This window comes from Apaloderma vittatum, unplaced genomic scaffold (assembly GCF_000703405.1).
Source record: "Apaloderma vittatum isolate BGI_N311 unplaced genomic scaffold, ASM70340v1 scaffold2165, whole genome shotgun sequence".
NCBI lineage: Eukaryota > Metazoa > Chordata > Aves > Trogoniformes > Trogonidae > Apaloderma > Apaloderma vittatum.
In genome coordinates this window covers 94,165-121,033 of record NW_009718648.1, presented here as the reverse complement: position 1 = coordinate 121,033, position 26,869 = coordinate 94,165, and the positions used below count along the sequence as shown (strand labels likewise).

General features: G+C 43.3%; 1 protein-coding gene across 1 annotated transcript in view; it reads left to right on the top strand.

Annotated features, from left to right (window-relative positions):
• Positions 1-26,869, top strand: part of SH3RF3 (SH3 domain containing ring finger 3) — a gene marked incomplete at its 5' end in the record, with an annotated part of 93,278 nt that overhangs the window by 26,737 nt on the left and 39,672 nt on the right. The window contains 5 exon segments of the mRNA XM_009870318.1: positions 3,115-3,213; positions 3,215-3,481; positions 18,408-18,508; positions 22,585-22,755; positions 26,037-26,287. Coding sequence (XP_009868620.1) covers positions 3,115-3,213; positions 3,215-3,481; positions 18,408-18,508; positions 22,585-22,755; positions 26,037-26,287 — 889 coding nt within the window.

The following is a 26,869-nucleotide window of genomic DNA, read 5'->3' as shown; positions in this document are numbered from 1 at the left end:
GAGGAGGGAGTCAAAACTGAGGGAGAAAGTTGAGTTCTGGTATTAGGGGTTGTCATAAGAGCTACAGCCTTCCAGAAATGTCAAATTCCTCAGACAGACTATGGGTCAGAACTTTCCATTAAGCTTCTCCTCTGGAAGCAGATCTGCCTGAAGATCAGATGACAAATACCAGAAAGCAATGCTTGTTTACATACTCAAATTTAAACTAAGAAATTTGCAGTCACGTTTATGTTTAAAAAGGGGCTTCTAACAGTTCTTTATGGAGAGGCAGCACCATTTGCTTTTACAAAGTAGTAAGCAGAACCTTTTCTCTGGTATTCGTAGCCTATTTGAGAAGTACTTTTCAGCATCTGTGGGCAAAGCTGTTTAAAAACAGTTGTCTACAAAAATAAAGTCAGAAAGCTATAAAACATTTTTTATCTTGGCAGACCAAAATAATCTTTTCCCAGTATTTCAGGAAGACTGACATTCCCAAAAGTTCATTAGCTTGACTGTTTTGTGGAAGGGTTTTCTTTTTGCCTTTAATCTTCTCCTGATATTGAGAATGACTTTGTTTATATCAATACTGGGCTATTTTTTATCACTCCATGTTTAGATGTTAGCTCTCTTATTGACCTTTTTAACTAAATTTTGTTTTGAACAAAAAAGCAATGGATTTGGTGGTTTTAAAAATAACAGCTTTGGTGTTAAACAAGATTCTAGCCAGTGGGATTTATAATCTAATTCTTACAAGAGAAACAGAGTTTTGATGTTAAGAGCTTGAGCACTTCTTTGTCCTTACAGAGTATTGTTGTAAAATCAGAAAGTTCTGAAGTCATTTTTTTTTAACTCGATGTTTTCCTTTGTCAAAGAGTTGAAACATATTCTGTTCCAGCTTGCTGTTGATTTGCAAAGTATTTCTTCACCCTCTGCTGTAGAAAAGAATAATACATATTTGATGTCTTTCTCCTTTCCTCCTTAGTATTACAAATAATTCAGCTAGACTATCTCCATCAATTGGGTAAGCGGAGCTCTAACACCTACTTAAGGGAGGGAAGCCATCTGGTTTCCTCGCAACCTGGAGCCTGCTGCCAGATCTTGGGTTGTACCAATTTAGAGCATGATGAAGTGGGAAATAATGGACATTCTTGAAGAATCTGAAATGGGATCAGCTGTTATTGGCAAAAATTGGCAGGTGCAGTGCACCACGCTGGCTGTAAGCATGGTCTCAAGTTGGAGAGTGCAGCTGGGAAGCTGGCCTGCTAATTGAATGGTTGCAGGACACCCAACAGCTCTGACAGTAGTGGAGCATCATTAATTGGAGGCTCTTGGTGGACTTAGTGGAAGCTATCACAGAATGAAGTATCCTGCAAGTTGATGTTTGCTTTCTTGGTGCTGGTGTGTTTATTTCCTGTTACTTGCAATGAGTCCTCATGGAGTCAGAAGGGCTTTCAGACTTCAGAGGACTGGCATAAGGCTAGCAATATTTCTAATTTATATTTAGAGCATGGTGACAGTGGTCAGGAGTCATAAAAGCTTCGCAATTACAGATTTGTTTAACTGCATACTTCTATTGTTATCTTTCCCACCCCTCTCTTTTTCCCTTTTACTTTCACTTGTGTTCAGTTTCTAAATTGGCTTGGCTCAGAGCCTGAGAAGACCTTGTCCTTCACCAAGTTTCTTGGATGCTGCCATAATTCATACAGTGGTTATAAAAACAAAAATAGCCTGATTTTGGTCCAGAATAGTATAACACGCGCCTCTGGTTTATGTGGCTCTCAGAATAGCGGTGTATGCAAAAGCACTTGTGCTTTAGCTGTGGCTCCCTTTTTCGTATGTTGTTTGTATTCTTTAAATGCAAACATATTACGGTGCATCCTAGTTTAATATAAAGGTCTGTTGGCAAAATGTGGCATTTTCTCACAGCTGTTAGCACCCCTGAAGGGAAGATATGTTGGCAAGGAACACTATGCAGAAAGCGCTGCTGACTTCTGAGTGCACTCCATGTACCATCAGTGACTGTAGCACCCCTGTGCACCTAAAAAGTCTCCAGCTATGTAAGGTGTAGCTTTCCTGTATGAGCTATGGTGGCTAGAAGGTAAGAAGCTTCAGTGACAGGGCTGTCCCACCCTGCATGCCTTTGACATTTATAGGCACAAGGTTGTCTGTGAGTATGGATTGAATGAGGAACAGTGGGCTGAAAAATGGCCTGAACGTCCTGGTGCTCTGCTGTCTCCATGGGCTATAGGCCAAATTTTAAGTGCTCTGGGACGAGTAATGAGTCCAATTTTTCAAGTTGGATCCCAAGCACATCTTGGAGTGGACATCCTGCTCTTGCCCAGCTGAGGTGACAGCTGGAAAAAATGCCTTCAGTTTGCAACTGTGTTTGGATAAACTATGTAAGGTGGGAGATAGGGAGATGAAATTGGAAGGATTTGGAAGCTTTATCCCTGGATCAATAGCCTGCATTGCAAATGTCAGGCGCAGGCCTGTGATGGACCTGTGAATAGTGAGACATCAATGAAGAGGCTCCTTCTTCCTTCCCACAGCTCTGCCTCTGCAGCCTGGGACAAGCTCTTTTGTGGAACATCATGTTTTTTAAAACTTGTGGCTTGATGTGCACCAATTTGTGGTGCCTGGTTCTAGCCTAACTATCCTGGATGCTTACTCTGACCCTCTTTTAATTTTCTGGCCTTAAGAAGTGGATGGAAATTAAAAAAAATAAAATGAGCATCACCCTGGAGATAGACAGGCTTGGGGGCAGATTTTTTGAAACAAAATGTTCTAGTGTGCCTTCTGGGGACCTGCCTGGTCAACTGAGAGATGGTGGACAGATAATGAAACCAGGCTGATTTTGGTACCTGTGCCACCCCCTTTGCCAGGGCAGGCATGCGCAGCACACTAGACCCCGCTCCACCCCAGGGAACAGCCAACAAATTTTGGTCCCCAGCATGATCCCCTTGCTGTGGCTGGGGCTAGGATAGGCCACTAGGAAAGGATTGTGATATTTTGGGGAGGAAGATGCGGGCAGGTCAAGGAGATATCATCAACAAGCTGTGATGGGTTGTTAACGTCTCCTTGTTTCTTCCTTTTATTAGTCTTTATTTTAATCTTTCCCTTTTCCTCCACGCACAGCTGAATGAATCTGCCAAGCAGCTCATCGAGATGGACAAGACGTGCTCGGCTGCCGCCTCCGGCTCCGACCTGCCGCTGCCGACGGATGCCAGTGGCAGCTGCGGCAGCAGCAGTGGGTCTGGCACCGTGCTCCACACTAGCTGGGGCTGGGGTGGCCGGGGTGGCCCAACGTCAGGCAGAGGGCAAGAAGAATGCCAAGAAGCGTCATTCCTTCACTGCCCTCAGCATGACACACAAATCCTCCCAGGCCGCCAGCAACCGGCACTCCATGGAGATCAGCGCTCCCGTCCTCATCAGCTCCAGTGACCCGCGGGCAGCTGCCAGGATTGGAGATCTGACCCACCTCTCCTCCAGTGCCCCAGCCCAGGTAAGGCAGGGCTGGAGGCGGGTTTTGGGCACCCTTGGTAGACGGCTTTCCGTTGCCTCACCTCTTACAAAAGGACTGGTTGCAGGGCGCTCTTGTCCCGATGTGATGGTACTTGGCATCTGTTGTTCCCATCCTTGCATTAATCAGTGGGCAGGCGTGAAGAGCTGGAGGATGAAGCCAAATTTCATTCACAATAATGCAGTACTTTTTTTAAATAAAAAAAGAGTAATCCTACAGTTTGTTTGAAGTAATGCAGATTATGTCACATCACTTCTTGTTGTAGAGAGGAAAAATTTTGAGTGATCCTGTTACCCTGAATGTATCTGTTACCTTGCAGTGTAGCAATGTTGGTATGAAATTCACATATTGGGGATAAAAATATTTTTGGAGTAATTATTTCCTTACAGATGACTGGAGGATGAGCAAATGTGCCATACTTTGAATAGTACCCTGTGAGTACTTGCTGCTCAGAAGCACCCAAGGAGTTTTCAAATCATCAGACGTGCCGAGGGTGCAGTCATCCATCCTTCTAAGCATGTCCCAGCAGCCTCCGGGACATCTCCACAGATCCCAAAAGGAGCTTCTGAGAGTCTGCTTCTGAGTGGCTACATAGAATCATAGAATGGCCTAGGCTGGAAGGGACCTTAGAGATCATTTTAATCCAGCCTCCCTGTCGCCAGGGATGCCACCTCTCGACTAGATCAGGCAACACATGAGGACTGAACTGAACTGACAGAATTAGGAGACAAACTCATCAGGGGCACACTGAAACCTCTTGCAAATGCCCACTATTTCTGTCAGTAAGGGAATCCAAGTGGTAGTTTGCAGTTTGAAGATGTAGAAGGGAATGGAGAATAATAATAGCCCCAAGTTTCTTCTACCTTAACCTTCCTGCTCGGTCATCTACAGACCTGGTGTGCAGAATAGCAGCAACAGGTTCCCTCAACAGACCAGCTCCTCATGGCTTGTGCTGCTTGCTGGCACCAAGATAACCTAAGCATCGTGGTGTTTCCCCACCCACTGTTTCTCTGCTGAAAAAAGCAGACCTGTCTTTTTTCTCTCTCTGGCTGTGCCTTTCTGCCCGTTGCACCCATATCCCCATATCAGGGCAAGTGTGGATTGCTTCCCACCCCTCCAGTGGCCCAGTGTGGGAAATGATCCACGTTGCAGCTGCTGCCTGCCCTGGTATGTGTGTAGATGGCTGGGAGCGGGCAGCACAGGAAGGGGTACAGGCAGCAGACTGCAGAAGCTGCCTGTTTATGCCCATTTGCAGCTCTGGTGGGGCTTTCCTTGAGTGTCATTGTGGTGCCCCAGACTGTGGAGTCACTCTGGACAGCCATACTGCACTGCCACCCGTGACATGAGCCCCCAGGTCAGCAGAGATATGCAAGGACACGGCGGGAAAGTCTAGGTGCCTGCCGACGTGTGCCGTGGGGCCAGCCAAAACAGTGTGCCAGGGGGACACTACCACGGTGGAGCAGTTCCCTCTGCTCCTGCCTCAGCTGCTTGCCTCCCTCCACTGCCCGTACAAATGCCAGAGACAGAGAGGCAGGTCAGCCCAACTGTAATTTCACTCATTTTCTTCCCCATGCCTTTTCCAGACATGATCTCTGTTCTGTAAGTCTCCCCCCTCCTTTCAGCAAAATTAGGAGGGTGAAGGTGAGGATATGGCCCTCAGACAAAGTGGTGTGTATGCCAAGATGTGCTGGGACATCTGTGAAGCAGCACAAGCACTATACATGAGTGAGGGTCCCAAGCTTGTCAAGTAAATGACACCCAGGTTTTTGGCACTCAGAGTGACACATTTGGACTTTACAGAGATGTGACAGACTGTGGCTTTTCTCGTGCTAGTCAAGGGGAAAACCATGCACTCCTTTTGCTAGAGTCGTATGAAAACTTTCTAAGCTAGTAAACCACAAAAACTAGACCATGAAGCAGAGGGCCCCTTGATTATTCTCTATCATTTTAATAGAACAACTGGTGGGGAAACCCACGCTCATTTTGCAGACCGTCGTAGCATTTGGGCACAAGTGGTAGGGGCCAAGAAGGGCCCCATGTTCTCTGTAACAAGTTATGGTTGTCAAAATCCAGCCTGAAGCAAGGTTGATTGGGTCTGCTACAGCAGATGGGAACACGTGTAATTGGTGTCACAGTTGGAAGCACAGCTAGGGCTAGGGTACAGCAAAACCACTCCAGTGTGCCTGTGGTGGGAGTAGCTTTGGGGAGTGGTTCTTCTGCCTCAGGGCATAGAGCGGGTCTGCAGACAAGGCAGCTGAGCACATGCGTCTTTCACTGCTGGACAGAACTGTCTTGGCCAAAATCCAGAGAGGGGAAAAATAGTCTTGGTGGTTCGGATCAACCTTAGTGAGAAGAGGTTTCTCTCTGTCAAAAAATGTTTTTGCAGCTCAAGCACCCAGTCACCACAAGTGTGGCATTTGCATATACAAATACCTATCTCTGCTTTTGAGGGCCTTTACTATTTGCTTTCTGGTTTGAGGGATTTTAACATTTTCTTTTGCAAACTGTGCTAGGAATGTGGATCTATTGGGGAGGGCGGAAATGGAGCTCATCTCATTATATTCTCTTTACTGTAGAAGCAGCACTCAGAAACATGCCTCACCGTTCTAAGAGTAGCAATAAAATCACAAGAGCTACCAACATGAATTCACCTGCTTTCAGCCTTCTTAGTTGGGGCTATAGGAGTCCAGAATTTGCCTCTTACAAAATACACATTAAAATTATGCATCTGTATTTATATATCTATTAATCCCATAATAATTACCTTTTAATTGAAAATGTCAGAAATTCAGTTCCTTCTCTGCCATCTGCTAAAACCTGACATGGCTCTGAAACAATTAATGATGCAGCAGCCTTAGACAGAAAATCAGCTCAGCATTTTTCTTCTACTCATGTGGCGGAACGCCAGCCACAGTAGCATAAACAAAGGGCCCCTGAGCTCTTACATCAAGGCATTTGGGGCAGTGAGAATCTTGTCTTCAGATCATTTTGTTCTAAAACATGTTTTCTGTTTTTAAGGTAAATGTCCTGTATGTCTTGCTAGGGGTTTGACATCTTGACAACCTGTAAACTGACTCTGCTGCTGCTTCGGAAGACGTTGCTGATGTTGCTGAGATCATCGGCACATTGGTAGGAGGGCTGTGCCTGTAGTTGTCAAACTTACTGGTGAGCTCTGCCACAGGAATATGTCTCACCTTTTCTTTCCTCACTGGAAGAGGAACCTCTCTGCTCTGCAAGTCATCATCACAGCCCTTGAGTGGCTCTCTCTAACCATCTCAAGCCCCTGCTTGTTTGCAGAGGCAAAGTCAGGCAAGGTGTATTTCTTATAGGGAAAATAACAAATTTACAGTTTCAGTGCTAACTATGTAGCAAATTTATGCCTTTCCTTTCACTATTAAAATCTCAATTTGTTTTTTTTCTGTCTTTATATCATGTCCTTGAAATTTCCAGGTACTTTATCACTGGTTATTTAACAGTTCTCCTTGTATAAAAGAAATAAAGGAATTTTGCTCAGTTTTGTAGGTATGAGCTTCTCTGGTGCACATCAGGTGTTTTGCTTGCAGGGAGATTCTTACTTTTTTAACGGTTTGACACAGTTTTCCTATAACCTGTTCTTTGAAAAGAAATTCAACTACAGGAGTTTGTGAATGGCACCCAGTTCCCTACCTCAGGCAACTGGCTGGTGCCTAACAAAAGAGTCTTCCTAAAACAAGCATCTGTTTTCCTTGTAGACCTGAGGCAGTTACATCTGGGACACTTGCTTTTTCTCTGCTGACATGAGAGGAAGCAGAGATGTCGAAGACTGCTTACCTTAGGAGCTTAAAATTTACGTGCAAATTTTTGATGTTTCAGTAAGTGTAGAATATGTTCCACCTCTTAGAAGTGATTTCATGCATAGTACTATATTCCTGTGGCTTTTGTCAATTTTTGTGAAGAGCTGGCATTGTTTTTGTTTTTATGAGTTTTTAGACTATTGTAAGCCTCCCGCTTCTCCGGGAGGACACAGATTTATGTGCATTGAGCACTGACATGCAGAGCAGAGTATGAAATCACATGTTTTGAAAGCACTTCTGCAAATCATTAATTTAATAATTGAAGACTACAGTCCTTCCATAACATGTTCGTTGTTCTTTTATCAGAACTCAGATGTTTCCCAAGTGCCAATATGCATTTTGAAATGAATGATGGTCTAAAAACCATCTTCATTGACTGTAAACCTGGGGGTGCTCAAAGGCAGAAGAATCAACTTCAAGCCAGCTCAGCTGGATAAAATGGTGACTGGAAGACCACAATAGCCAGGATACAGAGCATTTGTTTTCAAAGAGGCATTGCTGGGATCTTCATTTTGCTTGCAGCCAAATGGACATCTTGTGTGCTTTTTGTTGCATGCTGAGTATCAGTCATTAAACGTTAAGATCTCCATCTAAAAGGTAATAGTGCCTGTCCATCATGCAGAATGTCCTATCATGCTGGCAAAATGGATTTTTATTGAAGATGTAAGTAGTGCTGCAGGCCTGTGATGGAGCTGAAGCTGAATTAGGTTACGGGTGCATAGGAGTGGTTCGTAACTGAGACTCCCTGGGGAGCAGGGAAAGTCCCCTGGGACAGTAATCGTGCCTAGGCCTCAGATGGCTTGTCTTGCTTCCATTTTCGCTCCTTATGAATTATTCTTCCCTGCTATTTGGGAAGGTCATAGGTCAGTACTGCTCCAAATCCCCTGATTTTTGACAGAAAATGCATCTCATGAATAATGAATATGGCTTTGTGCACACCAGGGTAACAGCTGAGTGGGGAAGAACGGATCCTCTTCGCAGAAGGAACTTCTCTGTGTGTTTTGAACAGCTCATCACCATGCACAGGAAGTCTATTTGTATCTGCAAGTGTTAGTAGAGGCTCCTAACCAGAGGCCACATGCTCAGGAAAAGCTGAGAATGATGTCTTGCACGCTCCCAGTCCCAAACAGTGACAGTATTTGGAATGAAAAATGTTGCTTGAAGAGGCTCACTATATAAATCATTTGGAAGTGTGACTCCTTATCAGTTATTTAGGAGTGCTGAATTTTAGCTGAGAAAATGTAATAGCAGAACTCTGTTTGAGCCTTGGCTGATAACCTAAATGTGCTGACCATGTGAAGCATATAGATTATACATAAAATCCAGAGACTGAAAAGGAACCTTGAATTTTCAAGTGCACAACAGACTGAGGAAAAGAAGAGAAATTTGGGTATGTTTCAGCTTTGGCCTGGAGTCCAGATCCTACCTAACCTGCTCTGCTGCTCGCTGTGAATGACAGCTGACTGGACGTCCATTGATGAGAGTGAGACAGCTGAAAACAAGGGTGGCTATCTCAGAACGCTGCACTAGTCAAAATGGCAAAAGAAATGTAATCTTAGCCCGACCTGTGTTTCTGCCACTTAGATCAAAATATGTCATGGAAACAGCAGAAGAGACTTTGCTGAAGTCTAACCTATACTACTCCATGGTCTTTGTGCACTTCCACTTCTACTCTAACTTATTCAGAATTGGCTCCAATGCCTGTTTGTTGCATCTCTATTTTAAATACGGAACTTTTGTTGAGGGGGTTGTAGGTGGGAAGGACTTCTTACTTAAGTTTTTTTAAGCAGAGAGTTTGGGACATGTATGTAAAGTGCATTTTTTTTTATGACAACCAATAGGTCTTTGAGTATATTCTGTGCATATTGGGATATGTTACATTATTTGTCAACGCTATTGCAAATGAGACACATGAGCTGACTCAATCTATTGACTGATTACATAAACTATCAACAATCCAGGTGAAAGCAAAATTGTCTTTCAGAGACTACCATTTTAGAGACAGTGTCTTTTCTCTATCCTATAATTTGCCTCATCACAAATACATTTTAAAAGAATTTTCAAATACCACAAAACCTAATTTTTTTACAGGATCAAGGAAGAGAAGGTGGTATTTTGGAAGGGTTATTCAACCGTTCATGAAATCCTGTGACCTGTAAAACAAAACCAAAATATTTTCTTCCAGATGCTCCTCAGGGTAGTAACCCAAAACCATTTTGCCACTGAAATCATTTTTCCACAGGGCTAGTCCTGAGGCTTTACGCTACCTGCCAGTCAACTACTGATCTGGAAGCCTCAAGAGCAAGCAAGTATTTATACTATACCACAAAATCCTGTCCATGCAGCACACACTATATGTATATGCATCACATTTGAACAGAAATTACTATAGTGCATATTGTTGTGTTTTGGGTTTTTTTTTTGTTTATTAGTTTACCACTGCTCTCTTTCTGGAGTGGGACTTCTTACAGGAGGCATTGTGTAGGATCCTGATGAGTTCACTGTGTGGTTATCAAAAGGATAATTACGAACGTGGGATTCAATTAACATCTTCCAGAGGTCAAGCTTCCACTTTAAGCTTTCCCATCTCTCTGCATTTGATTTTTCATGTTCTTTGATCCCAGAATTGCAAGAAACTCTTTACTATAAAACCATTTAAAACCTCATGGTGGTAAGCCAGACACTGGTGCTCAGTGCTGAAAGGGTTAGTCTGAGAGAGAAACAAGGCTGAATAAAATATAATTCTCATGATGCTCATCCACATGATGCTTAATTAGTCCTCATTTGGGCGAACTGAGAAACTGCAAACCGAATAATCAGTGCTTTTATGGATGGTAATGGCAGATAAACGTTTGGAAGAAGATGACAAAAAAAAATTTGGGTGTTTTTTCCAATTTGCAGCTATCTTTAGATTGCAGGAGAGTGGAGATGGAAGCTCAGGAAGTGTATTTTGCATGACGTCTCCAGCTCTTTGCATAGCTCCATGAGCTAGAATGGTTTAGAGTTTTTGACCTACTATGAGCCAAAAAATAATCACAACCAGTATGATGCTAGAACAAGCTGGCATGGTATTCTGCCTCGCCTTCATCCGCAGATTCTTACAGGTTGTAAAATAAATGCGAAGTCATATAAATTTAGCTCCAGTTTTTGCAGGAAGGAACTGGGTATTTATGCAGCTATTTATACATCTGCAGCTGTTGTTGTGCATTGTTTATTTTTTGCACACATAGCATTATGGAAGAAACATCTTACTCTAGAATTGTTAAGTCCATTTCAACTCCTACTTTAGTAATTAGCATCTGATGAGGCCACTTGATCTTACATGTATCATTTTCCATCAATGCTTGGTGGCACTGCTATGCATTAAGTGATAATACATTATTTCTAGGAACATTAAGGCCCGGAGTGATTGCCATAGTCATTGTTTTCTGGAGTCAGCAAATTGGAGAAACGAGTCACAGGAATCTTAAAGACCATTAGCCCATTTCTGTTTTTTCCAGAGGATGATATGTCAACCTGTATGAGTTGAATGTTTGAGTGCTTTTCTCTTATTTTAAAGCAATATTAAAGAGAAATTTAAAATAAGCTGTAAATATGCATTCAAGACATTAAAAGAAATTTTCCCGTGAATTAATGAATGTGATAAGTGCCCTGTGGTGAGACAGTGCTGGATTTGCTTTGAAGTCAAAATAGAGATTTCTGGTTGGTGATTTTCTAGATGGTAAGAACATTCGTCTGATAGCAGCAGCAATTATTTTTCTGTGAAGGCTGCTGCAACCTGAAATATCATCGTACTGTGTTCCTGGTTTTATCACTGTCTTCATGACTTCTATTCCCCTCCAAGATCGAGTCCCACACTTTTGCAAGGCACTTCACTAATCCCCACAGGCACCATGTCTTTTCCAATTAAACCCCAAATGTGGCCTTAAAGTACTGGTGAAAATCTAAAGTAAATCTGCAAGGGAGAGAAAAAAGATAACTTGTGCTGGAGGTCCAGGCTACCAATTCTAATGCTTTCATAGAGATGTGGATGGGAGGAAAGAAAGGGAATGAATTTGAGATGAAGTTTCAGCCCAGATGAGTGGTTATTACCTTTAATTTCCTGGTCTCCTTGGGCTTGTCAGTAATGTTTTGTCAGCCTGGTTGCTTTTAAATATAAGTCAGAGCTGACACAAGGGGCAGCAACATCTCAGCGGTGTATTATTTACCCAGGAGTATATGCTATAAACTGTAATAGAAATATATCATTACATATCTATTAAAATCCAATTTGCTTTGATGCTTCTGTAGTTCTATTGCAAATAATATTTATCAGTTGGAGGAGGAATGAGATCCATCTGAGCTCAGACACCTTGCAGTGATTTCTGAGGAAGTCAAACTGCTTGTTCTCACCAGGAAACACTGACCGTCAAGCTGAATAATCATCTGCAGAGTTAATTTTTGTTAGCTAGCTTTGCCTCTCTTCATTTTGCCTGATACCTGAATGGTGCCTGGTGCTGTGCCTTGCTTAGGCATCTAAAAATGGTGCTCGAAGTGCTGTGTGGAGACCGAGTGCAGGGACTCTGTGTTCTACTGCTGTTCTGTTCCAGAGGACCGTGCTGACACTAGGACTAGTTTAGCCAAGCCTCAAGATACCTTTGGCCAGAGCCTTTCTTTGTGCTTGGCTGTCATGTAAAGTCTCCTTGTAGCAGCCAACACAGAGACCAGGCAAAAGAAACAGACGATTTTTAAGGAGGCCTCAATGTACAAGTTAGGAATTTCTGCAAGACAGTAGCTTAAGTGTTGGGGAAAGAGGAGGGAGTTGTTTTTCAGTGGTCATAAAGAGGCTGTTGTGCTCACAGACAAAAAGCAAAAAGTGCTTTTGTATTATTATCTAGCCCACGGGTACATAATCACCTGCTACACCAGAGTAGCTGGTGATAAAAACAGATGGCACAGGAGGAGCTGGGAGTAAGATACCTGTCATGCAGCATCGTCGTGCCCCTATACAGTCTGGGAGTTTTACTCAAGATTTAGCCTTCTGCAGTATAGGTGACATTGCTGTGCTACTAATGGGCACAAAGAAGCAGAAATTAATGCAGAGGTATCCAGAGATGGTCTTCAGCATGCCTTCCTGCAGCAGCTTTGCACTGCTGCCTTGGGGCTGTATTGTCCCTTGGAAGAGAAGAGCTGTGGTTGCTGAGCTGAAGGGATCGGCAGTGCTAAGTGGAAGCATGAAGAAGTTGGATTTGGCTGGTTAGCAGCCTAAGTAAATGGGATGAGAGCTGACAGTGTCTAGCTCAGAAAACTGCACACCACCGTTAGAGTAAACGGTCTCCTAATCAGGAGGGGTGCTACAGTGTGATTACCCAGCAGGTCACGTCTGGAAACTCAATAGCCAAATGTTTAAAGGCATTAGAGGCTCATAAAGATGGAGAGGGGCACGAAATGGCATTTTCAGAAGTGACTCTTATTACTTAGATTGCAATAAAATCCATGGGAATCAGATGGTGAAGTACTTCTTCATGTCTCCCTGAGAAAACTCCACAAGGCGTCTGTTTTTATCAATAGTTGTCCACGTGTCTTTTAAAAATCTGGCTGTCAGAGATGTATGTCCCCTCCTGAGTAACACTCAGCAGCGATTAGTAGCAGAGAAAGAAGAAGGATTAAGGCACAAACGCTGCAGTGTTTGAGCCCTCCCTGTGTAAGGCCTGTGCGTGGCTGTGTTTGCGTGCCTGGTGCCACAGGAAAGGGGATCACACAGGGCCCTGCCATCAGAAAGGAAGGATGAGGCACACAGGCCTCCCAAAAAGTATCAAAGCAGGGAACAAAAAGAATCAGAGCGTCATCTCAGATTCCTGTTCCCCTGAGAAGAAGAAGAGGAAAGGAGGACATGTTTAGTACCTTGTTCCTTAGATCACAGTAGCAAAAGTACAACTTGGCTCCAGGGCTAAATAAAGAGGGAAAACAAACTAAGCCCTGCTACCAGCTGTGATGGAGAAAGGCCTGCTGGGTTCTCTGGGAGGATTATTGATGTTAGCAGTAGCTGAGGGGACTCACATAAAATTGTAGGAATGGAAGGTGGAAAGGTAAATCTTCCAGCAAAGGTAATCAAAAGTATGAAGAAATAGATTATTCTTTCACACAATTCAGTCTCTTCAAAATCTTATTGCAAATATTACCTCCCAAGATAATCTAGAAATATTGTATCTTATAATATGAGCTAATTAGTGATACATAAGAGAGAGAGTGTGACCTTGAAAGAGGAGGCCTAGGAAGCCTTCACCAATTGTGTCAGGGACTGTAGTTTAAATGCAAAGCTGGTGAGCGTTTGGATACATGGTAGAAATCAGGCAGGCACTGAGAGAATGGATCAAGGAGCATAGAGGTGGATGAAGCAGCAGAGCAGAATAGTTGCGTGAAAGTAAACACCAAGATGCAAACAGAGAAGATGATTTCAATGCAGTGGAAGGCCAGTAGGTCCTGTGGAGTAAAAACCTGATGATGAAAAGCAGGGTCATAGGCAGACTGGCAAGTACGCCATCGTATCAAAGCCTGCAGGAGAGAGCAGTGAAAAGGAAAACGGGTGCATTCAGGAAGCAGGCACTGATTTAGAGTTTGGATGCATATGATACTAGGCTGTGCAACGTGACAAAAATGAATGGTTTGTAGGGTCCAGACTGGCACCAGGTACAGAAAAGTTACAGTAACAAGCCATAGGCAAGAAGCTGACTGTGAGGTATGTAGAGGACATACAAGACCATGGAGATTTCTTTGGGATTATTCAAGGGAAGAAAGCAACAATGTCATCTAGCAACACTGAATGACACGATTTCTTAATTTCTAGGACTGTATGTTAGTACAAGTGTAGTAGCACATAGGAAATACTTGGGCTTGTGCTTTGAGTAATATAGAAGACAGAAGCCACCGCTGTCAGTGCAAACAGGAAAATGCTTAAAAAGCTACTCTGCTCTCCGCGTTTGATTTTCTCTCTCTGCGGAATCAGGCTGTCTTAGCACAGGGTGCCTACAGTGGCCATTCCTGGCTGGGGTAGCTGCACCTCTGCAGACTCTGCCTTTTGTTGTTCAGCTGCAGCGTGTATGGGTTTACAGTGTGCCGAGTGAAGAATGGGCTGAAGGGCAGAGCTGAAAGGGTTGTAGTGAATGGGGCTGCATTTAGCTGATGACCAGTCAGCAGCAGTCTTCCTCAGGGTTCAATTCTAGTGCAAATTCTGTTTAGGATATTTATCAACGATCTGGATGCAGGAGTTGAATGCACCATTAACAAATTTGCTGATGATACCAAACTAGGAGTTGCTGTTGACTCTCTTGAGGGACAAGAAGGATCTAGATAGATTAGTGCATTGGAAAATGATTATTTATAGAATCATAGAAGATGATCAGGTTGCTCAAAGCCCCATCCAGCCTGACCTTGAATGCTTCCAGGGAGGAAGTGTCCACAACCTCTTTGGGCAACCTGTCTCAGTGCCTCACCGCTATCACAGTGAAGAACTTCTTACATCTAATCTGAATCTAGCCCCTGTCCTATTATTACATGCCCTTGTAAAAAATCCCTCTCCAGCTTTCTTGTAGACCTCCTTTAGATATTGAAAGGCTATGAAGTCTCTCTGGAGCCTTCTCTTCTCCAGGCTAAACATTCCCAATTTTCTCACCCTGTCCTCACAGAGAAGATGTTCCAATCCCCTGATCATCTTCGTGGCCCTCTGGACTCACTTCAACAGGTCCATGTCCTTTTTATGTTGAGGGTCCCAGAGCTGGACACAGCACTGCAGGTGGGGTCTCATGAGAGCAGAGTGAAGGGGGAGAACCACCTCCCTTGACTGACTGGTCACACTTCTGATGAAGCCCAGGATGCAACTGGCTTTCTGGGTTGCAAGTGCACATTGCTGGCTCATACTCGGTTTTTCATCCTCCAACATCCCCAAGTCCTTCTCTGCAGGGCTGCTCTCAATCCACTTGTGACCTAACCTATATTTGTGCCTGGATTTGCCCCAATCCACAAGCAAAACCTTGCACTTGGCCTTGCTGAACTTCCTGAAGTTCACACAGGCCCACCTGTCCAGCCTGTCAAAGTCCCTCTGGATGGCATCTCACTCCTCCAGCATGTCAGCTGCACCACACCGCTTGACGTCAGCAAGCTTTCTTAGGGTGCACTAGATCCCATGGTCCGTGTCACCAACAAAGATGTTTAACAGCATCAATCCTAATAATTGTCACTGGTCTCCATTCGGTCATTGAGCCGTTGACTGCAACTCTTTGAGCGTGACCACCCAGCCAATTCCCTATCCACCAAGTGCTCCACCCATCAAATCCACGTCTTCAACTTAGAGACAATGTCATGTGGGACAGTGTCAAAAAGGGAGCAAATGGGACGAAATTAACAAGCTGAAATGCTCAGTCCTGCACTTAGATGGAGTAACTCCAGGCAGAAGTATAAATAGGGAGAGGAGTGGCTGGAGAACAGCTGTGCAGAAAAGAATCTGGGGGTGCTAGTTGACAGTGATTCAGTAGGAGCCAGCTGTGTGCTCTGGCAGCCAAGAGGACAAACCCCATCCTGGGGTGCATCAAACACAGCCTAACCAGCCAGACAAAAGAGGTGATAATCCCACTGTATGCAGCTTTGGTGCAGCCTCACCTTGAGCTGGGCCCCACAATTTAAGAAGGGGTGAATGCCCCTGAGTGCATGCAGAGGAGGACAACAAAGCTGTTGAAAGGGCTGGAGGGAATGTCTTGTGAGGAGTGGATGAGGACTTCGGGCTTGTGTAGTTTGGAGAGACGGAGGCTGAGGGGTGACCTCGCTTGCTCTCTACAGCTTCCTGAGGAGGGGAGGTGCTGAGCTCTTCTCCCTGGGATCCAGTGACAGGACATTTGGGAGCGTCTCAAAGCTACACCAGGAGAGATGTAGACTGGGCAGAGCGAAGCATTTCTTTACCAAGAGGGTAGTCAAACCCTGGAACAGGCTTCCTAAAGAAGTGGTCAATGCCCCAAAGCTGTCAGTGTTTAAGAGGCATTTGGACAATGCCCTTAACAACATGCTTTAACTTTTGGTCAGGCCTGAACTGTTCAGGCAGTTGAACTAGATGATCGTTGTAGATCCCTTCCAACTGAAAATACTCTACTCTGTTCTATTTTATTCTAGGCTGCTCTGATCTTCTCTGTTGTTACAGTTGCACCCTCAGGCTGTTCACTCAGCTCTGGTTTTTCATGAGGTAAAAACAAAGTATTTTGTCCTACCAAGAAAGGGTGGGGACCAATCTGTTTTCTGTTTTCTTGGAGGCAATTTCTTTAGCTCAGAGCAGGCGCACACTCGTGGCACAACATGAAGAAGTTTGAAACAGCTGATTTCTCAATTACCCCTTGGATGAGGCAGCTGCCAGTTCGCTCTGCCTAGCATCTTCCACAATCCCTAACCCCCTTAACCAGCTGAAAATAACAAATGAGGGATCATTCTCCAGCAATCCTACATTTTTGAATGGGTTGGGTTTTTTTTCTGTAAGCTGATATTATCTCACTGATGTGACAGGCAGGATTAATAAAGCCTTAGTCACAGAACTGGAAAGAATGCTTACTTTTATGCATAGGACTAAGAGCTGACTGGAACCTTCTTTGTTTGAACAAGCAATGAGAAAGTGAGGGGACATAATGAGAAAAAGGAGATGTACTTGTCATTACAACTTCATGATTGAACGTAGATGTCGGTGAGAGACAGCTTACTGCTTGTTGCCAAAAGCTATGGAATCACAGTGCAATGTCTTCATATTTTGCCACGTGATTTACTAATGGCATTGTTTTAATATACAGCAAAGCAATATAGTTTAGCAATGCACTATCGAGATATGACACTGTGATAATTATGCGGGCTTCTTTGGAATGAGATGACCTTGAAATCCATTAATTAAGTAGCAATGTGTGTCTTGGTTTAATTCAGTGTCTTGGTTTAATTCAGTGTCATCTGTAAGTGCAAAAAATGTCCATATATTTCCCTTCCCAAAAAAAAACAATATCTACTGTTTGTTAGATAGCATTTGGAAATAGAATAGCTACACTGGAGGTCTGTGAACTGCTCAGAATCTTTGTTTTATGCCACAGGTTTTGTCTGAACCTGCAATTTGTGCATAAACTTCGAATCCTACTTTATAGATCCATTCTGCATGTGGATGTGCATGCAGCATTTGGTTAGACTCACTAAAAAAACCTTTTTGCTGAAGTAAACCATTACAAGTCCCATCAGCTCAGCTCTGCCCTGTCTTTGCAGCAAAGATCTGTTGCTACAGGCCTTGACATTACTTCAGGAGAAGTATCCCATCAGGATTCATTTTTGACATAGATGAATGAGGACTTTGGTGAGACAAGAGTTTGCCCTACATACTTTTGCTGAGCATTAAGCTTTGAAAAATGAACGATTACATTTTGAATTGCCTTTCAACATTAATAGCTGGAAAAGATCTGCCCAGTTCTCTATTTGAGAGCGGGGATTTATTTGCTGTGGTAAAAGTGGAGTGGACCCCTCCTTTCTCCATTCAGAGGTACTCCTGTTTTGGGATGTGTTGGCATCTTTTTTCTTAAGGAGAAGAGCATCACTGATGATAAAAACAGTATACAGAAATAAGACTGCATTTTGGAAATAGAAAAGTATTTTCTTCTCCATAGATCCGTAACCATTAACCAAAAGAGTACAAATTTAAAAATAAGCTTTTGAGGGGAAAAGGTTACTTTTATTGGAGAAGGTACCATTGCTGCTGTACGTGTGCAGATGTTATACGTACTGAGGTGATTTTACAAAGCAGTCAGGTAGTTTTGCATTCTAAAACTTCTAAGATCTGCATGCAAGGTATAACTAAATTTGTCTGACAGATAAATGGAAATGCTGTTAATAACTTAATATCCCTTGTGTCAGAAAAGTATTTTTGGAATATGTAAGGCTGAAAAATCTCTTTTTAAATGCAGGATCATGAAATTAGGAAGTCTGAGAATTGATAAAAGATGTGATTTTTTTTCCTCTGTGCTTTCACTCCATAGCGTTCTAGGAAATGGTGTGTTTCATCTTAATCCTGGTTCTTCTTTGTGCATTTCCAGGATTCTTCTTCGATTGGAACAGCCACAGTGTCTGGTCCCAGGACAAGTGCAATAATTGGAGATCAGGGAACACCACCGAAGGTCCAGCTCCCCCTCAATATGTAAGCAGCTCGGCTCGGTCTCTTTGTACTCTTTGTTTCAAATCCTGTGTGTGCGTGTGTGTGTTTAAATCTGAAAGCTTGAATCTCATCCCAGGAGCATTCTGAGAAGAGGAAGATCACAATTTCTTACGTGACTCAGGCTCTGCTGAAATTGAAAAATGAGTAGAGAAAGGCAAGGCTTCCTCCTTTCTTTGTGAGCCCTTGTGGACTCCTGGTATATTTATTGCAGCTGTATGAATCACTCTGAAGCAAACAGAATGCCTCTCAGCTAGAAAAAAATCTTCCTTCATTTAAAACTCTTAAATAGGTGCAGCCCCTTCAAATCGAACACTTGATACATTCATCATTAACCAGAAAAAAATGATCCAATTGCATTCTTTCAGTGCCATAAACAAAGACAGCAAATGAACTTCATATCATGGGCATATGTGCTTACTGAATAGTGTGTACAATAACAGAAGGTTGACTAAATGCAATGCAAAAATGGTAGACTTTATAATAAATCCCTTCTAGCCTGGTTGGCTTATCTGGTACCAATTGAGTTAGACACCTGCATCCTTTCCTGTCATCATATGTACCTTGTGAAAGCAAACGAACTACATAGACACACACGCATATGCACACCAGTATTTTAGGGGTTTATGATATGGCTAAAACAGTGTCTGAATTTACAAATAAAATCCTAAAATAACATAGCCAATCTGCTTTGTGGAGAATAGGAGAGTTGAAAAACAAATTTGTTCTTGGCTACTAAGGTGAGATCTTCATATCAGAGGGGTACTACATGTGACTGACTGCACCACGGAGAGGTCTCATCATCAGCCTGTGGTCACCCTGTGCAGCCTGTGTGGCACATAGTGGGGCGCAACTTTATTTCGAACGTTGCCCAGACTAGGAAACAGCAACTGGCAGTATATCCAACATTTATTTGCTGGATCACGACATTTGCCAACTCTCTGGCAATACCGCTGCCTCTATGCCTCAGCAAGCCTCCCCTTCTCCCTCCCATGCTTTGCCTGTCGTCTCCCTCATGAAGCAGCTTCATAATCGAGTCTGTCATTTTGCATTTGCAAGCCAAGTACCAGTCAGAAAGAAAGCACTTTCTGAAAGCTGTAGCAGAACTGGTGAGGTACAACCTTAGACGGAGCCTGGGGGCTTCTGCATTGTAAGTAGAGTCACAGGGAGTTCCCCAAGGCCAAGAGCATGAGCTACCTTCTCACTTAGGCCTTTTTTTAGGGAACTTTTAATAAACATTTTGACTTCTTCTGGTCTTGCTCCCTAACCCTTAGCTTCACTATTTCACGTAGCCCAGTATAACTTGCTATTACATTTTGCAAAATGTCAGATTGTTGTTTTTACACTTTCTTCTCGGTTGCAGAGAGTTTACTGGCGAAGTTTCACACCTAAACTCTAGAGAACGGTAAGATGTGTCCAAGTCCAAAGGCTTTTGCTTAAGACAAAATCAGACTTAACAAATGGGACCAGTAGACCTGATTCTCTGCCAGAGGAAAAGCCCAGAAACACCTTCTGCGGGGCGAGGGGTGCAAAGCTGCCTGCACTCCAATTGTTTTCAGCCATGAATGAGAGCAGGCATCCTGCCAGCTCTTCCACAGCCTGCTCTGCCAACACATGGGGTGTGTGCCTGTCCCATGGGGCTGATATGCCAGCCATGGCCAGGCACTGGGCACAGGCTGGGCCTGTCACTGGTTTTGGATAAGCTTCTGACTCTTTGCACATTAATGGGTGAATGCCCCAGGGACAGGTATCCTCCCTCCCCATTTACGTGGTGTGATCACCAGTCCATGAAGAAAGTGCTGATCACTTCTGTTGCCCCAGGGCAATGCTATGTGGTTGTCACATGCAAGTTTTCATCAGCTGAGCCATAGAGAGATTGGTCAGTTTTGACATGGAGTCCAGGCCACATTTTTTTAGTCTCTGCAAGGATTTTGTTACTCTCTCTGAAGGATATTTAGGCTCATTGTGATATTGGATATTCAGGCTTACTGTAGGCTGAGTTGGGGAAATTTACAGGGAGAACAGAAAGAAACTAGTAGGAGAGCTGCAGATAGCTCCAAGGGAAAGCAGTCGATGATCCACTTACGGTAATTTTCCTTGCACCTTCTTCCAGCATCTCAACCTGTAAATTACATTATTACATGTAGCCCCTTGGGAAAAGGGCTAAGTGAGTCTAAAATGCTCTGTCCTTGACTCTCTGCTTTACCCATAGCTTCTAAATATGAGCCCTGTGTAAGCAGCAACTTAAAAAGGGTGTAGTCAAAGCCACGCTTTCTGATCCCTCAAGTGAGTGCAGTCTGGCACTTTCCGTTATGTCCAATCAGAGCACAGTGCTGAAGGATTAGCATTGAAGCATGCAACCTTATTTCATGTCAGAGTGATGTATTTTAATGTTCTTCAGCTCCTGTGTAGCCTCATGTTTTCCGTCAGGTGAACAGCTACAGACCCGCTCAGGACCACCTGAATATACAACCTAAACAAAGGATGTGCAGAATGGTTTCTCCCATCTGTTGACTAATGAAATACAGTTTCTGATTAGATCTTTGTACCCCATGCATGTGGTAAACATAGCCAAGAACATCAGCCTAAGCATGCCCCAAGGAGTTGTTACCAAATATTTCATATTCTACTCATTACTGCTGTTTATTTACTATCTTCAGAACAAAAATAAGAAAATCTACTGGTGCCATAAAGGAGTAGAATCAGGAAAACTAACAGGATTTATTCCTCAATTATACTTCCTGGAGAGGAGAAGTAAAAAGCCATATATCATTTTTATTGGCTGCAAGTCTGCAATCACAATGGTTACGGTTTTCCTTATTTCTCTGTTCTGCTGCTGTAAGGTGGGCAGCAAGCTTCTTCTCATCCACCCCTGCGTCTAAGAGCATTCTGCTGCACTTTGTAGTGTAAATGGAATTTCTGAAAGTGCTTCCCCATACATCTCGATCTCTCTTTACAGCCATCACACAAACAAATTTAAAAAAAAAATCAAGAAAGCACAATCTTGATCAACAATTACCCGAAATCCCTTTTTGCATCTGTAGAAAGGTTGGCAGTACAAAAAAAAAATTAAATCTGTATTTACAAAGAAAGTGTTGTTTTGTGTGTGCATTCTTGCTATCCTATCCTGTCTCTCCATTATTCCCCAAAGTGCAAGCAATCATTCCTAATTTTCAACAAGGATCTCGCTAAATAGAGGGAATATCTTTAGGGACTTCAAGTTGTAGTCATTTCACAACAATAGACACATCCCTGAAGTAGTAACGGAAGAACAAAAGAGAGATAAAAAGAAAGATTCTAAACAAAGGGCATAAATAAAAACTGCAATTAAATAAATGAAACGTTCTACATATTGGATCCTCTATGGAAGATTTATTAGAATACTTGCATGCAAAACACCCTACCACTTGACCGACCTAAGTAAAAATCCCTTTGCAGAATTTGGCCCTCTGTCACTTTTTGGTTTACCCATGTAATACAAGAATTACCACACCAGATCAGAACAGTTTGTTGTGTTGTTTCCAAAAATGGCCAGCATAAATAACATTCAGGAAGGCTGCAAGAAGAGGTAGCTTAAACATTTTTGAAGTAGCATAGCCATAAGAAAACTTTCTTCTGAAAATCCGCAGTAGAGGTGGCTCCCACCCTGAAGTACATGAATATATACTTTATCCAGACGTTAGGCTTTGCAAAGCCTTCCTACTCGAGCCCTGGTTACTCTGGCTGTCTCTGTAATTGCCTTGTCCTTTTGAAACTGCTGCTAAGTCCTTAACTTCAGTGCTGCTGTGTGGCAGTGTTTTGTTTTGGTGGTGCCCTGAGTGAGAAGTGTGTCCTATGAATTTCTAAATTACCCTTTCTATTTAATCTGGTTGGTTAATCTCATATTGCATTAGCATCCAGTTGACCTTGTCTCTGCCATTCCTTGCTTGGTGTGCTGTAATGATGTAATTCCTGAGCAATGTTTCTGCTCACTTTCTGCTCTGCGCGGCTGGAGTCAAAGCAGGACACGGGGTGGTTGACAACAGCTCTGTGCTTTCTTCTTGTGTGACCTCTGCCCGCAGCTACCTAGCCCTGTATGCCTACAAGCCTCAGAAAAACGATGAGCTGGAGCTCCGCAAAGGTGAGATGTACCGGGTCATTGAGAAGTGCCAGGACGGCTGGTTCAAGGGGACGTCTCTGAGGAGTGGGATGTCTGGCGTCTTCCCAGGCAACTACGTGACCCCTGTTTCAAGGTGAGGACCACTGGCCAAAGTGGATGTGCCTGAGCTGGGGCTGAGAGAGATTCTGAATCTGGAGGATGCTGACAGTAATGCAGAACTGCTTTTAAATCACATTCCCCTTCCAGGAATTTTCTGGTGACATTGCAGACATGGGTAATGAAACTTCCTGGGTGTACCATTCAAGTTATCCATGTTCTCAGAAGACTTTGTTAGTTGTGTTAGATGATGGAATCTACAACCTCTGACTTGACAAAGTTTGATGAGCCCAGGTTTTATTATGGTAAAGAACCTGTTAGCTAGTGGTCTTTTTATTTTTTATTATTATAAAATTACTGGACATGTAAACGGGATAAACAAAATAAGGAATGCTTGTGTCTTGCTTTTCAGCAATCCCTGATAGAGATTTTGTTTTTCTTAAATCAAGGATCTTGGATTGTTTGGATCTGGACTGATGTTTGAACCATTAAAATTCAGAAGTGGTAGGAGAGTTCAGTAAATTGTTTGATTTAAACTACCTCTGTCTCAGTTGCAGAAGATGAGAAAAGGAAAGAATAGTGTGTTTGAGGAGGAGTACCATTTATCAGAGTTCAGTATCTGACAACACCAAATCAAAGGTTGTTTGTGAACTAAAGGCCACTCTGAAATAGTCTGCAAGCTGCGGAAAAAGCTCATCAGTGTGTTGCAGACTGTTTTGCCCCACGTGCTTCTTGCAGGTGAATATTGGCATATGTACGCCCATGTCTCCTCTAGAGCAACCATAGGTTTGCAAACCAAACTCACTCCTCATATGCTCTCAGTCTCTCCTCCTACATGCACAAAGTCTCCACCATCTTTCACTCCTTTCCAGAGGAATTCACCTCACAACTTGAATAGTGTTGATGTTGAAAAATTGATCCAGGTTTATTCCATCTTCAGTTTGTATCAAGTTTATAATATGTGGACTGAGAAAGACCAAAAGTTAAGAGCAGATTAGAAGAGAATAACTAAGCCTGCTGACAGTCCTAATATTGCATTTCAGTAAAAAAAAAAAAAAAAAAAAAAAGAAACCACAGAAAAACAAATGCATTAATTCATGGGTTCTTCACTGTTCATCAACCTAAATATATTTACCTGATTTTATAGAGCCCCTTGGCTGCCTTCACTCCTTGCCTCTTCAACTCTTAATTAGTAAAGAAGCTTGTGCTGAAGGGTTGGTGATCTGAATCAGCAAGAGTTTTTATTAAATGCAGCATGTCACAGCTAGAACAAGACAGAGAGAAGTGCCACAGGGCAAAAGTGTTTTCCACAAAACTCAGGAACAGCTTTATGATTATATTTATGATCCTGTGAGCTAATTAAGTTCCTGTGTAAATCACCCTCAGAGAGAACAGCAAGAAAACTCTGATAGCAACAAAATCTCCTATTTGCTGCACTTTCAACTTACTTTGTTCCCCTTTCACAGCAAAGCAGAGGATTAGATTCATACATATTTTTCTGCCCCTCCCTACAAAACCCAAGAAAAAGAAGTTACCCATGAATTTAGTTACACCAAAGTAGATTGTGTGGGCAGAGCATGCTGGAAAAAGGACAAGACCCTTTAGGTGGACAGACAGGCACAGGGCAGGAGAGAAAATTTGCGACATTCAACATCTGTCGAGCTTTGTGAGAGTCACAGATAGTTTCTGTACCTGTCGGTGTGCATGTTTGCCTGAAGACAGCTCTCACTTAGGTGTAGTTTTCTGGCAAACTCAATCTAGTGCAGATGGCCAAGCCAGCTCCAGCTGAACCTTACTGCTACCCTGCCAGCTCTTCACAGCAGATGACAGACAGTCAAGATTCCCGTCTGGTGGGATTCCCAGCTTTTCCCTACCTGAAGGCTGATATAAAAAAAAAAAAAAGAAAAAAAGAAAAAGAAAAAAGATTCATTTAGCATAAAGTAATCCAGGCAAACCTTACGCCATGAAATTAGTCAAGTCCATGGTGCCACAGTGTTGTTTTTCCTCCTGTGATTTTGGGGGGAAGGGACATTGGGCAGAGGAGATGATTATCTTTTGCACTTTTGGACCATATCTTCCAGCCTTTGTTTTGGTCTCTGTCTATCAGAATTTCACTTGTTTAGCTCTTCCACTCTCCACTCTTTTCTTAGGGTTACTTCTCCTATCTTCCTTGTCCCCTTCAGGGACCAGATCTTTCAGCGTAGTCTTTCTTTCTGCTGTTCTCCTGTGTTCCCACACAACAATTTTGGGGCCCCAGAAGTTCTCCCAATCCCCCTCCCCCAAAGGTTGGCCTTGTACCCTTTCTGTTATCCTCTTGTCCCTCACTAACCCACTGCTCTCTCTCATTTCCATTTTCTCCATTCTCATTTCCATTCCCCTCTCCTGGGAAAGAACAGCCCAAAATGATCCCCCTGTTTCATGGCATCTACTGCTGGGGAAGGATACTACTCAGGAACCTGCGTAAGAAACTCAGAGAAAGAGCTGCTGAGCAGCAGCTGAGTTTGACGATTGATGTCTTCCGTCTTCCTGAGTGTCCACTTGCCACAGTCAGAGAGTTTCTGTCTCAGTGGTAAGAGGACAAAGACCTGCCCTAGGCTGCACTCCTTGCACAGGAGAAAGAGCCTTGTCCCTTCCTTCTGAGGTCTACCGAGCCAGTCAGATGAAATACAAACTATGAATACAGCATAAGTGAGCGGTGAAAGAGGGATCAATTGTTGTTTGGTTTTTCTTTTCAGTAAGGTCAGCTGCATTTCCTTCCTTTTTGCATTACCTTAGCAAGTCTAAGCTGGGACTGGTTACATCAGTAGAGTAAGCCTCAGCCAAGCCCTGCCAAGTCTCCTGCTTTTCAGTTCCCATCAACAGCCACAGACAGATTTGGTGTTATCCATGTTTTTTTTTCTCCCTGTGGGGCTGTATACAGGTTCAGTTCTAAGAAGAGATCTCTGAGTCTGTTTTAATTATCACTCCATTAGCGTCTGTGAAATAGCCTCTGGCACACAAAATGACATTTGGGAGATATCCGTTTCTTCTGAATTTAGATCTGTGATTTTACTCAAAACAATTCAGACAGAAATGTGGCTCAAGAAAAGAAGTGATGAGAAAATTTATCTTTTCCATTTTTATCCTGCATTTCTTCCCACAGCATAAAGGGGTGAAAATGTCCTCCAGTAGGCTTACAACAGTTTCTTATAAAGATACATATATATCTATGTCTTGATTTGCTTCAACACCTGAGAAATCACCAGAAGTAACTGGGGGTGCTTATCAGCATTGTGTCAGGGTATTGGGATGCTCACATTTTGCCTTGTCTCCACACAGGGTGCCGGTGGGAGCTGGGCAGCCCAGAAACAGTGGAGCTGCGGGAGCTCCGACAACAAAAGGAGCCCCAGGATCCATCCACCCCATTGGGGCTGGTCACACCAACACTGCCACGGCCGTCAGACCGGTTGTTCCTATCACTGCTCCTCAGACTCATCCCCAGCTACAGGCAGCCTCTCCTCAGCTCAATAACTGCTTGAGGTATTCAGCTCAGCAGCCAGCCAGCCAGACTCGCAACGCCTTGCAGATGGGTATGTGTGCATGCCCGCCGGTGCCTCTCGCCCCGCGTCGGCAGGATTGATGTCGTACCCCTCGAGCGCAAGCCGTTCAAATCTACCCGTCCCCTCAGCTTTCTTTCTCGTCTTAGTCACAGCTCAGTCAGTGTGGAATAGAGCATGTTTTATTTGCTGGTAATATTTATGGGGTCCTATTGATCTCTGGGAACCACATTGTGTTTATCAGATTGTTCTGTTGCTACAGCTGAAATAGATTACAGTGTTTACAAATATTTATACAATTTATCTGAGTGAAAGCAAGAGCCCTGCATACTGAGGAGATTAACAAATCTGAATCCGGTTGGCTTGCTGATGGGAAAATACTGCCCTTATCGCAGGGCAAGTAATACATGACTTGAAATTAAGAAGCATTTCATTGGGCTTCAAAGATGAAAGGTATTTATTAGGCAGAACGGGGCCCGGTGTTAGTGATAAAGCAAAAGATCTGAAAAATACTGCCACCTTTTTGAAATGAGAATAAGAGCTTCTCACGCCAGGGGGCCTCTGTTCTTTCTAGGTTCCCTTTCTGATGTACGGCACAATTTTCTAGAGTACAAT